The following is a 16,557-nucleotide window of genomic DNA, read 5'->3' as shown; positions in this document are numbered from 1 at the left end:
ACTCCACTCTCTCTGCTTAGCTTTTGGCAGAAGGATGCTTTCCTCCCTGCTTAGGGAGAGGATGCGATTTATCAAGCAAGGTTTTTCAGATGGCCTTGTGAAAGGTACATAAATTATTATTTTTTTTCATGAAGATGAGTTGGGTGGCTTGGGACAGTGTGTTTAGAGAATTGTCATCCCAAGTAAAGCCTGTGGTTATGTGGCCAAGGCTTCCTCTCAGCTTCAAAAAGCTGCCCATGCTCTTCTAAAATGTCCAGAATGATACATGGAGAGGAAAAGTGAATTGTGGTGATTTGGGGTTGTTTTATGTGGTGGTGTCCTTCTACAGTAACATCAGCAAAAGTCACCTATTGTCCACCTCATCAGGGAAACACTTAGGAGAGTGCAGATCAGTCATCTGCTATAGTGTTAACAAAATTCCTTAAGCAAAAGAAGTGACACTGAGGGCAACAGGGGAGATTTCCCTTCCCTTTTCTGCTCCTGGCTGAGGCGTTTTTGACTGTCTAGTAGATACTGCTGCTTTGTGCTCAGAGTTAGACCCTGATGTCCAGTGAAACAATGAGATCAAAATGATGAGGTGTGACGTCACGTGTGCCATACTGTTCACCCCTTGCAGCTTTTCCCTCTGTATAAACCTGCAACCATTACAAGGGCACATCTTGCTCTGTGCTTCAAAATGCACCATGCTACAATATAGACACTCAGACAGCATGTTTAGACAGTAACTTGTGTCCAGGCAGCTCTTATAAATTAACTACACTTCAGCTTCAGTCCCTAAGAAAGACTGGTGTGCTTAAATGTGGTTTGCTCATGACCAGACCAGCTGGACTAATAAAACTAGTCTTTGTCTCCTAATGGAGAATGATTTGGGATATGACAAATAAAAGCAAAGCAAAACAAAATATGGCTTACATACACATCCAATTAATATTAGTAAGCAGATCAAATCCAGTTGTCTATCTGTGATAAGACCCTTTGAGATGATAACTTTTGTTGCTATCCATGTTGAAATGGGTAATTCATGACTTGGCGTTTAAGTCCAAGCCAAGGCATGGTGATTTGTCCACTTCTTTCACCAACGTCCTTCCCCACTCCCACACCATTTTAGACCTCAAAGATCATGTTGTTCCAACCACTCTGCCATGGGCAAGGACACCTTCAACTACACTGGGCTGCTCAGAGCCCCACTCAACGTGGCTTTGAACACTTCCATGGCTGGGGCTGGCACAGCCTCTCTGGGTAACCTTTGCACCTTCACAGAAAATAATTGCTTCCTAATATCTGATCTAAACCTACACTCTTTCATTCCCCCTTGTCCTGTCACCCCATGTCCCTGTCAAAAGTCCCTCTCCAGCTCTCTTGTAGCCCCTCTCCTTAGGCACTGGAAAGTGCTCTACAGAATTCCCAAGGCCTTCTCTTCTGCAGGCTGAACAGTCCCAGCTGTCTCAGCTGTCTCCATAACAGAGGTGCTCCAGTCCCCTGATCATCTTCATGGCCTTCTCCAGATCTGCTCCAACAGGTCCATGACTTTCATAAGTCAGGGACCCAGAGCTGGATGCAGCACTGCAGGCAGGGTCCAGTGGTGCAGGGAAGCCAGATGTGGGGAATTCAAAGGAGGTGTACCTACCTGTAGTGGGTTGACTCTGGCTGGGTGCCAGGTGCCCACTCAGTTTCTCTATTACTCCCTTTCCCACTGGGACAGGGGAAAGAATAAAATGTAGAATGACCAGCAGGGTGAGACAAGGCAGTTTTATTTCAGCAAAAAGAAAGAAACAAGCGGAGATCTGCATGTGCGAGAGCTGAAGAGGAAACAGATCAGTCTCTACTTCCCATAAGCAGCAATATTTGGACACTTCCTGGGAAGCAGAGCTTCAGCACACATAATGGCTCCTTCAGAAAGCAAACATTGAAAACTCATGACTGCCCCCCTTCCTCCTCTCTCCCTTAGCTTAAATATCTAAGCTGATGTCATACGGTATGGAATATCCCTTTGGCTAATTTGGATCAGCTGCCCTGGTTGTGTCCCCTCCCAAGATCTTGCCCACCCACTCCCATTCCCTTTGGTGAGGGGAGGGAATGTCAGAAGGACACTGCTGCTTGGCAGTAGCCAAAACACTGATCTGGTATCCACATCCATTCAGCTACCAGTGCAAAGCACAGCACTGTAGGGGCTGGGAATGTTACCTTGGTCAGACCCAATGCACTGCCTAAAACTGATAACTGTGACTCTCCAACTCTTGCAGGCAGAGTATCCTGAACAACCAGCTTTTCAGGGGTCCAAACAAGATCATACTGACCTTGGATGACCTTGTCTTCATCAACCCAGAGATACATAGAAAGGTGAGTCCTTCTACTCGTGAAAGGAATCTGGGGGAACACTCTAGAACAGATTTGCTGTGTGGTATTTTCATACTCAAGAAGCTCTGGAAGCATCATTTCACTTCTTCATGTCATTTTCCTCTGCAAATTAGAAAATTTCCCATATACTGAGTGCTTTTGAGTTTCAGATAAGATGTCAGAGCTTTTATGATGATGTAAAATCATAGCCTTGATTGCGTTTCTTCTGGCTACCAGGGCTTATTCCTTGTTCTTGAGGTTGGATGGTACAACACAGGGCATGCCCAAAAGGATAAACCATCTTAGCTTCTAAAATAAAGTGTCTGCATTCAAATACACTGGCAACCACTCCTGGTCCATTCTGGTTCATACACGGAGCGGGTGACCTGCTGGGGGACGCTCCCATGATTTCCCTACCCAGAATCCATGCTGCAGACAGCTGGAGTGGAGGTTTACACCCAAAAGTGGTAACTGCCTAGCACCTGCTTTCCTTGCTTTCCAGAGGCTGACCTTGGACAGTCTGACTGATGCAAACAGCATAGCAGCCAAGAACAGAAGCATGATATCCGTAACCCGTTCCGCTTCCTTGAAAAGCACAGTGGCCACCCATGAAACCTCCAACGTGGCTTTGTATGAGGTAGGTAGGGACCTCATGCAGTCTTCTCCCACTGCTTCTGTTCACTGGACTGCTCCAGGGGAAAAAGTGTTTGGCTGCAGTACTGCAGGTCCCAGGATGGAGATAACTTGAGCAAACGCTAAGTATGAACAGAAGTTACTCCCAAGCATGGATTTAGCAGTGTTTAAGGCAAGTCTGTCCCAACCCTCACCCTGACACTTGGAGTCACATGGAATGGGAATATTGAACATTCACATGTAACATTGCCAGTCTGGTCCTGTTAGAGAAGTCACCATCTAAGGTGGTGGTGGCACCATAAAGAACCTTTCTTACAAGACAGCCTTTATTTGGTAACATCTCTGATAAGGAACTTTTTTACAAGACAGGATCCAAATAGAGTAATGGAAGCTCAAATTCCCCCTTGTGGCAATAGGACTGTATGGAACTTAAGCAGAGGCAATGGGCAAGAAAAGTCACCCCATCCATCAGGTTTTTCCTGAAAATGCAGCTTTTTGAAAAAATGGCATGGTAACTTTTCCTGAAGAGGAGCAAAATAAAGATCAATCATTAATGCCAGAGAAAAACTCTGGTCAGAGTTATTTTCCTTTTTAATCAATTTATTGCTGTTTATCAGATATTAAGAAAACTTTCAGGCATGAAGTTGTGATCCAGATGAAGGTCCTGCCTCACCCCTTTTTTGAGGGTTTGCTGTGGATATTCTTATTTGGGTTCAGCATATAAATAATCTGTTGCCAAGAACATTAAAAATCCGCAGCCACTTTCAAAGTCAAGGACCTGAAATTCCCATTTGGATCCCAATGTTATCAGTTGCTCAGAGATTTGCTCTGTCAGTCACCCACCTGTGTTGGGATTAGGGGACTGGAGCTTCTTTCTTAAGAGAAAAGGTTGAGGGACTTGGGCTTGTTCAGCCTCAAGAAGAGACAACTGAGGCTGATGTCTATAAATATCTGAAGGGATGGTGTCAGGAGAACAGAACCAGACTCTTCTCAGTAGACAAGAGGCAGAAGGCAGAAACTGGTGCATAGAAAGTTCCACGTGAACATGAAGAAGAGTTGTGCTGTGCAGGTGACCAAGCACTGAAACAGATTGTCCAGGAAGGATGTGGAGTCTGCCTCACTGGAGATACTCAAGAATTGCCTGGACACAATCCTGTGCCATGTGCTCTAGGATAACCTTTCTTAAGCAGGGAGGTTGGACTAGATGGTCCATCTCTGGTTTCTTCCAACCTTAACCATTTTCTGATTCTGTGATTGTGGACAGGGAGACCAAGTGTGGCTGAAAAAATTTGAGACAGGAGCAGTTCACAATCTGAGGCAAAGCTCCACCAGCATCTTAAGGAAGGTAGGAATAGAGCATGATGACATGTGGAGGGAAGGTTTCTCAGGGGGTGCTTTTGGCTTCAGGGTGTGTTTGTTGCCCTTGTCTCATGTCTGTCCATTAAATCATGCTTTGTGGTTGTCAATGAGTCTTGTCTGGTGAAATGTGGACCATGCTCAACTGCGTCTGACAAATTGACCATAGATACAATTTACCATAGATCCATATGCCAGTCAGCAGCTTGTAAAACCCCACCCCAGACCTGCCACTTCCAAGCTGGTGCAATGTTAAATGTACAATGAATCCTTCAAGTGACCTTGCCTGCAAAGGCAGAGTGGTGTGCCTCATCCCTCCACAGTGTGAGGCACTAGTAGATATTTTCATGTTATATGGGTTGACAGTGTGACACAGACACAGTTGTGCATTTCTCTGGAGTTTGCTTTGTGTTTCCACCTAAGATGCCTCTCAGATGCTTAATTTTGGTCTCCGATTTTATCATTACAAATGCAAGAAAGCATAGTTGTTTTCTAAATCCAAGGACATTAGTTGTTGACAGCTATTACTAATATAGCAGTGGCATTTTTATGCATGTAAAAGCCACAAATTTACCAGTGCATGTCTCCAAAGACACCATTGATGGATGACTTTGGACTCCCTAGGTATGGTATTGTTTCCAGTTCAGAGCAAGATCCACATGCTGAACTCAATCTACCCCAGCAAAGCCATTCTGGCCAAGCAAAAGATTCAGTACAGTTTGTCTAAACAAAACATAAACTTTTCTTTAGTTTGCTTTTGCTATCTTGCTTTTTTTGTATAATGGATAGACTAAGGAAAGCAAAGCTTGAAAAGAGTGTTGAGTAGCCAAAAATAAGCACCAGAGAGGTTGTTTGTGTCTCCATCTTTCAGTGGAAGGCTGTTTGGGAGTGCAAGTGTGAAAAGGGCATCTAGTGATGGCAGAAGCTACCAAGCAGGTGCCTGGCTGACCTGGTCTCACTGTGATTTGCTGTCTTGTTTCAGATGAAGGATCTGCGTCACGAAAATGTGAATCTGTTCCTGGGCTTTTTCTCAGACTGTGGCATCTTTGCCATTGTGACAGAGTACTGCTCACGAGGCAGCCTGGAGGACTTGCTGAGAAACGAGGATATGAAACTGGACTGGATGTTCAAGTCCTCTCTTGTGATGGATCTAATTAAAGTAAACCCATTGCTCCTGCTGAGGCGTGATCTGAAGGGGACGTTTATGATGACTAAGCTATTTCAATCAGAATATTGGTTTTTTAATAATAACACAGGGAAAACAGATCTGGATGTAATTCTACCAGTCTCTCAATGAGATTTCTTATCCTTATTTTGTTTCCATCTGAGAGAAGCACCATTTGGGGTAATAGAACTACAACTACACAGCAGGACAAGAGGCTAAAACTACATATCAGGCTGCAACTGATCATCTAGAACAACAGAATTTTGTGACAAATTTATTCTTTGCAAAGGCCCTTTCTTGTCATAAATCAGAAATGCATCCACCATAGAACCAGTATCCATCCCCAACTGCAGGATGGCTGCACATACGGTCCCTTTAGCAGCGTTCACACTTCCAATCATGTCCCGTGCTTTTATGTCTTAATGGCGAACTACTAATCTGGGATAGGTGGATTCCAGAGAGTAGACCACCAGAACCATTCTTGTAGTCTGTGATCTGCCTTCTGAACCTCCTTGAGGGAGATGGGTTGGGCCACTCAGCTCTTCATGGCTTCCTTTGACCTGTTTGGTAGCACTTGTGTCCACTTTCTCATCCTTACCTAAAAGCAGAACTTCTGGGTGCAGTGAGACATAGGGCTACAGAGGGAGGCATCTCACTCTTCCTGAAGTTGTCAGACCTTTCCAATACTACTTTAGGGCCCAGAAAAACCTATTTCATGTACCTAATCCATTTCTAAACTTCTCTCATGGTTTGTTGTTTCGATCACTACTGCATTTGACATAGAGTCAATGCTGCATTTGATGCCATCTGAGGTGACAAATTGGCTTGGTGTCTCTGAGTGCTGGTGGATAAGATAATTCTTTAGGATCAACCTGGATTTTTTTTTCTGTGTTTCATAGGGAATCAGATATTTGCATCACCGAGATTTTGCCCATGGACGTCTCAAGTCTCGTAACTGTGTTGTGGATGGCCGGTTTGTCCTGAAGATCACTGACTATGGTTATAATGAGATCTTAGAGGCACAGAAATGTCCCTATATTCAGCCATCCCCAGAAGGTAGGTGTGATGACAAAATATTTTTTTTTTTAAATATTTGTCCATTGATTTAACAGATGTTTGTCCAAGTACAATTTCAGGCCGGTGGCCACACAAGGATTTTCATGCTCAATCTCACTGCATCTGGTTTCCTCTATACCATGCATTGTTATAAAAAAGGGTAAGCAAAGGTTTTTTCAGACTGCCTGAAAGTGAAGCAAATAACAGAGTGATTTGGTAAATATATTTTAGTGTAGGCAATGACAGAACTTCAGCTTCTTGCAGTTGGAGAAGGACTGAATTGTTCCTGAAATTTTATCAGTACTGTAGCCAGTAGAATGGCTTCACAGCCTTAGACCCAATCCAATATTTAGAGTTTTATGTTATCCAAAATGAAAAGATACTTTTTCTTGTTAAAATAAGTAATCTAAAATACAAAATCATGTAGATCTCCTTGAAATAGGTCCTCTACATGCCAATCACCAAAGACTGCCACATGAGATTCTCACCACTTAAGAACAGCTCTCATGGGACCAGGTTTGGAGACTTGGACAGGATTTCTTTCATTGCTTTGGGGTTCTTCTGATATCCCAAATTATTCTTGAAACTTGTTTTCCAATAGTATTTCATGGTTTGATCCCTCTGTCATGGGATTTGATGCTTACACCTTTTCAGTGTCTCAGATAGGGCAGTTGTCAGACAGAAGATTTCTTCTCCTCCCTTACAGAAGATAAACACATTTGCAGTGGCAGAAATGTTCCATATCCCCATTACTCAGAATGCACAGTTACCAGGGTAACAAAATCTCAGTTTGAAGATTCATTTCTTCATGAAGTTGGATATATTTTACAACTGTGTCTTTTGTTCTTTGAACTATTGGATTATAAAGACTGTGCATCAGATTGTCACAAATTGCTTTTACAGAAACTATTTTCATCTAAAAAGAACTACAGAAAATATGTTGCTAATTGTTGCTTTGTAAAAGAGCAACAACTGTAACAAGAGAGTCGAGATTTGGTGCCAATATTTTGTCTCAGGAACATTTTCAATCAAAAAAAATGGTGTTAAAGCTTCTGGCAGGGTTGAGATGATTTCTTATGTTGAAGTTCATGCTGGTGTTATATGATACATATTATTGGTGTGGCAGTTTTTAAGAAAACCCACAGAGTAAAACTTGGAAATTATTTTTTTTTGGTCAACACAGAAGTTTAGTATTTCTAACATACCACTAGAAGTAAAAGATTTGATTCAGTAAATAATGTAGTATTTTCCAGCCTTTCATCAAATGACTGAAATAAGGTATTCATTTAAGCATTCACTTTGCAATAGTCTGAGTTAAAGTGTAAGAAATGCAACGCTCTGAAATTTTTTTAGAATTGCTCTGGACAGCTCCTGAGTTACTGCGGGACCCAGACATGTGCAGAAAGGGCACAATCAAGGGCGACATTTACAGCTTTGCAATCATCCTGCAAGAAGTGGTTGCTCGGGGTCCACCTTACTGCACATCAGAACTCTCAGCTGAAGGTAGGCAACTACTACAGTATATTTTTGAGGCTTTGTGCAGAGAACTTTTTAAAAGGCCTGGCCAAGTCCCCTTACTAATAAGGCAATAATGTATTAGTCTCATGACCTTTCTCAGTGGCAGAAGTCTGTTTCCAACACAACATTCATAATAAACATCAAAATGTAGGGTTCTCATCACAGCCTTGGTACATGTCTCATCACTGCTTTCACTGGGGTCAGGATTCTGGGTGCTCTCCAGGATGCTTCAGGCCTCTGCAGCACCTCCCATTCCCTGTGGAAACTCAGACTTTTCATCTTAGTATGGGGTGAAATCTGAAGGTAGAACTTCTCATAGCTTAGAAACTCCTTTGCTTCCCACTCATTGTCCCTCTTTGGTGCATCATGGAGGCTGAAGTTTTTGAGCTGGACCCCTTGCCAACATCCTATTTTGTCCATCTGCTCATCAATTTGTCCTTAATCCTTTCTTTTCTAAAGAGGCCCTCTCTTCAACAGAGGTCAAAGTGATGTATCATTTTGCTTATGTGTATCATAAGCAGCAAACAGGTGAAGTCTTTAGGAGCTGCTCATGGTGCAACCATGCTGTGCATCCATGGGAAGAACAAATCCACCGCAGTCAGGGTCAGGTCAGAAGCACTTAAACAGGGAGGGAGTGACAACAATTTAAAATTAGTTGATTTCAGTGACAGCCCATTCTCAACACATTTTAAGCTGGACAACCATCAAGTGGGGTATGACAATTCAGTATGTGCCAGTTCAGCTGGAAAAATGAGGCCCTGAGTTTTCTATGCCTGAAGCTGCTGTCACAATGCGACGACAGTGATGTTAATGATGTATCCCACTCTGTAAATCAGAGCTGAACCTGTGATGCAATTAGCAGGTTTCTCCCACCTTGTCCCTCCTGCAGAACCTCCAGCAAATGTTGAACACAGTCCTGTTTTCTAACCTGATAAAATGATGACTTTCTAGTCATTGTGTCTCAATCCTAAGGAGCTTTCACTTGTGAACATTAAAACAATCTGGGGAAGGCATTTCCTCTCAGCTGCCCCTGGAAGTATTGGGGCCAGATGTTTGGATTAGTTCATTTGGTGGAGTCTGGAGGGATGAGCCAAAGATTTTTAAAGTAGACTGTAAATCCTGAAAAGCTTTGGGTACTCACAGCAACAGCAGGACTTCTGCCAGAGAAAGAGGTTTTCATTCTGCTTGCTCTGCACTGAGCAAAATGAGATTTCAAATACCATAACTTTGGTGTGCGTTAAAAGACTGACTTCTCAGGGTTTGGAAACCCAAGTCCAGTCCCTTACAAGCCTCATTTCTAGGAAGGGAGCTCTAGACAGGGAGTCATTTCCCAGACACTGTTTTGAACTCAACCTCTCCCCCATAACATACTTTCCACTGTTGCCACTCCCAGCAACCTCCTACGTCCTGGTTCCCAGTTAATGATGAAGCATCAGAGGCTGGTATCCTTCCTGTCTGGGCTCAGACATAAACCTCTGCTGTCTTAGAAGACTGCAGGTCCTAGTGGAGAGAGTCAGAGGCAATTTCACTAAATACAAGCCTGCAGGCTCACACATCCATCTGTAACACGTCCTTCCCCCATCCAGCCACTTTATTACTCATAACCTGGTTCTCCAGGGACATGAATCTTCTTTAAATCCTTCAAGAGACTCCTGACAGTGAAAAGCAGAAACTTCCAGCTTCATTTGGCACAGACACTGGGTGCTGAGGACTAAGAGTGACATAAGGAAAGGTCCGTGTCGTTTGCCCCTATCCAGGCCCTCCATCTTACAATGTGTTTCCCAATCTTCTCTTTGCGACAGAAATTATAAGGAAAGTGAAGAAGCCCCCTCCCCTGTGTCGCCCAAACATAGCTCCTGAGGTAGCCCCCCTGGCATGCATCCAGGTAATGAAGCAATGCTGGGCTGAAGCCCCTGAACGACGTCCAACATTTGAGGAGGTGTTTCATAAGGTCAGTAAATAAAAAAGCTGGTGTAATCCCATTGTTTGTTCTTGGCAGCGAAGTGTTTTATTGTTTGGGTTTTTTCTTTTTGTTTTAACTCAGTTATTAAAGAATGAAGACATTGCAGAGCTCTAGACTTGTCCTGGCTTAGGGGTGATAAAGCAGCCTGGACATGGGCTTGATGTCTTCACATTAGCAGTGTACTTGCACAGATGGTCTCATGGAGATGAAAGATTTGTAAATTATTCACCTTCAGACCAATTTTTCTTTTAATCTTCTAAAGTGTTTAAATGATAACTATAAGAAAAATTCACCAAAGACTGTTAAAGACAAAGATAGAATGTTTGGCATGGGAGGTCTCTCAATTCCAGATTGGTGGAAGCTTGGAGAATATCCCAAGGAAATATGACTGTACCTGTTGCCTGTTTAAACAGCTTTCCTAGGTATCTGTTACTGGCCAATCTCATGGACAGGTACTTGCAAAATAACCCCCTTTCTGATCAAGCAGTGTCGTTTCTGTGTTTTTATAGGGTGATAGAATCATAGACTCATTGAGGCTGGTCTTTTAAGATCATCAATCATCAACCTCATACCACCACCATGTGTGCTGTTAAACCATGTCCTTAAGTGCCACATCCACATGTTTCTTGAGCACTAACACGGATGGTAACTCCAACTATTATCCTAAGCAGTCTGTTCCAAACAGGTTTTACAAACCCTTTCTGTGAAAAAAAAAAATTATCAATATCCAATATAAACCTTCCCTGACACAACTTTAGGGCATTTCCTTAAAAGAGGTAAACAAATATGCTTAATTTTTGCCTTTTGGTTCTATGAAGCTGTGAATAATTTTGAACCTGCTGACTCCGCTGTTGAGTTTAAGGTAGCCTCTAAAGTCACAAATTATCCAAAAGTTCCAGCAACTCAGCTTCAGGTCAGGAGGAGAAAGCACAACTCAATGAAGAACTGGGAATGGAGGTGGCAGTACACTTGCATGTCAGTGTGCAAAGGTGGATTTAAGTGCTGTAACATGTAAAAAGGTTGTAAGTGTTGCTAACACCCTGAACTTTGTGCCTCTGAATGCAAAGTTTTGCAAGTTACCCTAGAGATTGTTCATGGAATAAATGGGGTTGTAAACCTGCAGCCAGACAAGACTCTGTAACAATGTACATGTTGACAACTGCTGTAAGGTTATGTTTCATCTCACTCTCACTGATTGCTGCCATCACCTTCATTTCACCTTTTCCTTTATCTTTGAACTTTTGCCATTTAAAAATTCAGTCTTTAGCAGGACACCTCCAAAGAAATATTTGCTTTTTGTTCCTCTCCAAACTCAGAGTGGTACAGTGATGTAAAGAGACAGACAAATAACTCTCCAGTTTGATTTTCCAGTTCAAAACCATCAACAAAGGGAAAAAGACCAATATCATTGACTCAATGCTCAGGATGCTTGAGCAGTACTCAAGCAACCTGGAAGATTTAATCAGCGAGCGGACTGAAGAGCTAGAGGTTGAAAAACAGAAGACAGAAAAACTGCTGTCACAAATGCTTCCACCGTAAGTATTGGTACTTTAACTGGTAAAAAATTCCCCAGAAAACCAAACCAAAACCACCCCAAAACAAGCCCATATCTAGTCTTGACAGCACCTTTCCCCAGAAATGAGCAACATTGTAGACCTGACCATCAGTCTTGACAAGCACCTTCAAATCAAACTAAGAAACTCTAATCAATGCTGGTTACAGCCATACCATGGAAGATCTGAACACAGAAAACCAAGAGTCTGAGCTCTTGAGCATGCACTAGAAAAGGGTTTGTTCCCTGCCATCTTTTTTGTGTTGCTGTTTCAGTTCAGTGGCAGAAGCTCTCAAGACTGGTGGCACTGTGGAACCAGAGTATTTTGACCAGGTGACCATCTACTTCAATGACATTGTGGGCTTCACATCCATTTCAGCCCTCAGTGAGCCCATTGAAGTAGTTGACCTTCTGAATGACCTTTACTCTCTCTTCGATGCTGTTCTTGGAAACCATGATGTTTATAAGGTGAGAAGTAATTTTATTCTGTGTTTCCTTTCCATCTTTTTCAATTTCTATATTTATTTCTTAATATGGTGGTATTTGCTAGGTGGAGACAATTGGTGATGCCTACATGGTTGCCTCAGGGCTCCCAAAACGGAATGGAAACAAGCACGCAGCTGAAATAGCCAACATGTCCTTGGACATCCTCAGCTCCGTGGGAACATTCAAAATGAGGCACATGCCAGACATTCCCCTCAGGATACGAATTGGGCTGCACACAGGTAGGCAACTGAACATCAGAGAGCTCCTTCTCAACTGCATTTCCAACTCTGAATTCTTTCTTCATGCCTGCCCTCCAAAAAACACCCTTACAAGGCACTTTAAAATCTTCCACATCAACAAGGCAGTTAAAATGGGAAAACAAAACCCAGAGAGGGTTTCTGGAGAAAAGTGGCTTAGTATCATTTTAAGGAGAGAATTTGTATTCTGTCTCAGCCAGGAGCTGCATCTGGCATGTTAATCACAAGGGTTTCATCATATGGATAGCTCTTTAATGTGCCACAGCACCTTCAGAAGTGGGATATCGAGACACCCAGTGATGTCTTTGCAACTCCATTCTGAAAAAAAAAAGCACAGAAACACTGGCATATAAAGTGAAAGCATAAAAAGATTGAAGATATTTATTACAGGTTGGATATACTGGAAGAAAAATGTGATACAGCTCTTAAGAAAAAGTTACGTTATAAAGAAAGCATTATCTCTGATATAGAAGTCATAATGTATTCAATCAACAGAAAGATTGCTTGTTTAAAATGAAAGGAGGAAGTTATATATATATATATATATATATGCAAAATGTAATTAAACTTCAAAGTAAAACAAAAAATTCCAATACAGTAGCACTACAGTTATATAGGCAAAAGTATTTTAAATGTAGGAAAATACATCTGCTATTGTCATGAATCAGTACTTGTATAATATATATGAACCTTCATAATTTTATACATTTTTTTAGACAACTGTTAATAGATTTTTTTTTTTCTAGCTGTTTGTCACCAGATTTCCTACCTCTTCTTCTAAAGTACCAGGTTCTGCCCACTGTGGGAAGCCAAACAATGACTAAGAATGCCCAGGAGTCTGACCTAATAATGTATGGGGTTTTATCCTTCTGCTTATCTGATAATATCCATGCTTTTGGAGCTTTAGCGTGAAAGCATTTTGCAGATGTCAGTATCCTGATCTCTGATGTACATGTTGGGAGACAGAAGCAGAGTAAAGGAAGTATCTCAGTCAGAATATCCCAAGAACAGAGCTGTGACTTTAGCAGAGTTAAAATCAATAATATGAATCCTAGACCTTATAAGACCCTCCTTTGGAGTTATCTCTAAAACACATCTCCTTACTGTTTTCTTTGAAGTTTGTGATTCTTAGTTGACCCTTCACAGGAGTGTAAAGCATTAAGGAATGATTGCAGGAGCACTGTGTGTTTTATACTCTGTCAGAAATTAGATGAGACTATGGCTGCAGATTGTCTTGCCCAGAGCAGGAGCCTCTGGAGCACCAGCAGCATATTTTCAACATGGAAAGAGAGGAATTTGCTGTGCAACATCTGCTGCTGCCTGTTGACAGCAGTTCTGCAATGTATCTCCCATGCAGTTGGCCAAAAAATACATCCCTAGGTGATGTCTACAGGGGGTAGTAACATTTTTTTGTTTTTGTGAACTCTGGATATCTGGAAAGCAGAATTGCTATGAACTGTTGTATTGGGTGTGAAGGGAAGAGGGTGGAGGACTCTGCACATCTTGTTTTGCATAGATCTGGCAGCATCATACTGTCATGGGAGCAACCACAATCACACGTTCCAAAGCAAACCAGCTCTCTGAGCCACAGAGCTCACAGCTGAGTTTGATTAACCCTAGACCCCAATTCTCCTGAGAAAAGATGGATGAAGAGGGAATGATCAGCATCATGAAAGCCTTGGGGAAGCTCTTGGGGGAGAGGAGAACTTGGCTGACACTTTCACTGTACTGGAAAGCATGGAAAAAGGGTGTGACCCTCAGTCACGTACTTCAGCTGCTCTTTGGAAACTGGTGCCAAGAAGAGCTCATGATGCCCTCTCAGAAAAGCAGTAAATGCATTTTGGGCATTGGCATTTTGCCATGCCTTTTCCACCCTGAGGGAAAGCTGCACCTCTGGGAACTTCTGATGGCCCATGCCCATGATGCACTTGTGGCAATGCATAGGTAAGGCAAAGAGGACAGGACGATGAGTGCTTGGTCTGCATTTTCTCCCCTGCTTTAAACACATCCTGGAATCTTGGCTGTCCTCTCTTGAGTTCACTGCAGGTCCAAGATAACCCGGCTGACTCAGCTGTTTCCCCATTACCCATGCCTGGGCTGGAGCAGGACAGTCAGCCAAAGCAGTGGTGAGAAGATAAGCTCTTCCACAGAGGCTGAAGATGATTTGTGTATCAGTCAGGCTCTCTGGCAGTCAGCCCTGCACTTTGATCTTGACTTTTAAACTCTGCAGCGCTGCTGATGGTCTTTGCAGAGTCTTAGCCAGAGCCTCTCGTTAACTGACCCTTGCAAGCCCTGGCAAAGAGACACTTCAAAGCAAACCTCTGGGCCTGTGTAATTAAGCAACTAGGCCATGATGTCCTCATCACAGGGTGTCTGGTTTCCTCTGAAACTTGTAACTGTAGGAGATTTACCATTGGAAGTTTTTCTTAGCCTTCTGCTGAAGCTGTTTGGAGAAGGGGGAACACATACAGGAGGTGAAGGCGGTGACCAAATTAAGTCTTAAATGCTTTCAACACAGGGAATGTGTAATTTTGGGAATGCTTATATGGTAGGGGTGGTTTTGAGCTGAGAGCCTTCTGCAATGGGACAGACTTAAAAGCAGTATTCTAGAAAGATAACACCTCGCCCTAAAAATCTTGCCTCTTCTATGTTGTGAGTTTTGTGCAGAAATGTCTGGGTGATTGCGCCAGCAGGGTAGGAAACCTGAATCAGGCACTCCCATGGAGGTGTTTCCAGGACTTTCAGGGAGTCTGCACTCATTTTGAGGACATGTAAATGAACCCTGTAAAGCTGTTCATGGGCAGGAGTGGAAAAGCTCTTGTGGCTCAGTTGACCACATTGACTTGGTCTCCACTGACTACAGTAGAAGCTTGTCTTCCTTTATGTATGCTTCTGAAATGGAATCACAGAATTATAGCATACTCTGAGTTGTAAGGGACCCACAAGGATCATGGAGTCCAGCTCTCAAGTGAGTAACCCATGCAGGGATCAAGCCCATGACCCCGGTGTTCCTAGCAGCATGCTCTAACCAATGGAGCACAAATCCTCCTCAGTGAGGGCTGTTTTTTCAACAGGAACCACCTTTTTGTGTCCTTGCAGCATCTATTACAGAAGGAGCTTTGGTCCTTAATGAGATTTGGGATGGCTACTGTCACATTATCACCACAAAAAAAAGAGAGGCAGTGTTTTGTGACATAGTGTTTTCTCAGAGAAACCTCTTACTGAAGCATGAATAAGAAGTCTCCAACAAGACCTTTTTTTGCTTATATGTCAACATTAACGTGTACACAATAAAGACCAGTTAGGGAATCATATGATCCTTGGCTGAGACTATCAACAGTGCCTTTATAGTTGTGTAGAGAAGTGCCTATAGATGAAAACCTGAATTAAACTTCCTCTAGTGAGGAAGTTTAGTAGTTCCTCTCCTGAAAAGCTTGAAACAAATTAGACAGCAATGATAAGGATGGAAATTAACTTGTAGGAGATTCTGAGGAGCAGTGTTTTGTCTGAGGTACACTCACAGTTGAAAAGAAACCCCCTTAAATCAGGTTTTCATTATATCCAGCAGTCTCTGCCTGCTGTGTTTTATCCAGTTTGATCCATGCTGCTCAAGTCCTTGTAATATTTTTTGTATGAACCATTCTTCCTCTCTCTTTTTTTAAAAATCTTTTATCAAACAGTGATTCATCAGGCAGGAGTCAATATCTGTCTTACCTCTGAGTTTGCATCCTCATGAAGTATTTTAAAATCTGGCAGCTTTGGGCAGCGACACCTTTTCAGAGGTCACAGCAAGAGGGGTTCTTGTGAAGTTCCCCATAGCTTTCAGCAATGGAGTTTTACTATCTTTAAGATAGATCTGAAAACCATATAAAGGATCAATATTTTTAAATAATGCTAAAATCAGCATAAAATTGCACTGTACAAAACTAAGTAACTTATCATTTCTAAATTAGGCCACAATTGCTACTATTTATATTATTACTGTTTTAAACCCAACATATTAACCTGTAACCTCTTTATATTATGAAAACCCTAATCTATAGCACCATTTCAGGTACTGTTGATGATGTACAATGTTCACCTCTCTTGTAATCTTGCACAGGAAAAGATTTCCTAGATATCAGTTGTACTAAATCTTAACTCAGAAGGATCATGACATTGAAAAGGCAGGCAAAGCCTGAAAAGGCATATCTCATAAATGCCTCTGATGGAAAATACAGAGAGTCCTGCCCTT

The 16,557-nt window shown here is 42.4% G+C and overlaps 1 protein-coding gene across 6 annotated transcripts in view; it reads left to right on the top strand.

The window, feature by feature from the left end:
• GUCY2F (guanylate cyclase 2F, retinal) overlaps positions 1–16,557 on the top strand; it is a 113,520-nt gene that overhangs the window by 81,731 nt on the left and 15,232 nt on the right. For 5 of the 6 annotated variants that reach the window (XM_063148678.1, XM_063148679.1, XM_063148680.1 and 2 more), the window contains 10 exons: positions 2,244–2,340; positions 2,840–2,974; positions 4,235–4,315; positions 5,309–5,485; positions 6,391–6,547; positions 7,901–8,050; positions 9,868–10,016; positions 11,400–11,563; positions 11,856–12,048; positions 12,131–12,305. In XM_063148678.1, the coding sequence (XP_063004748.1) occupies positions 2,244–2,340; positions 2,840–2,974; positions 4,235–4,315; positions 5,309–5,485; positions 6,391–6,547; positions 7,901–8,050; positions 9,868–10,016; positions 11,400–11,563; positions 11,856–12,048; positions 12,131–12,305 (1,478 nt within the window). The remainder of the gene's footprint in view (positions 1–2,243; positions 2,341–2,839; positions 2,975–4,234; positions 4,316–5,308; positions 5,486–6,390; positions 6,548–7,900; positions 8,051–9,867; positions 10,017–11,399; positions 11,564–11,855; positions 12,049–12,130; positions 12,306–16,557) is intronic. The other variant, XM_063148677.1, reaches the window with a different exon arrangement.

The sequence above is a fragment of the Melospiza melodia genome, chromosome 2, assembly GCF_035770615.1.
Source record: "Melospiza melodia melodia isolate bMelMel2 chromosome 2, bMelMel2.pri, whole genome shotgun sequence".
Lineage (NCBI taxonomy): Eukaryota > Metazoa > Chordata > Aves > Passeriformes > Passerellidae > Melospiza > Melospiza melodia.
Note: the sequence above shows the minus strand (reverse complement) of the source record. Positions and strands in the feature narration are given on the sequence as shown.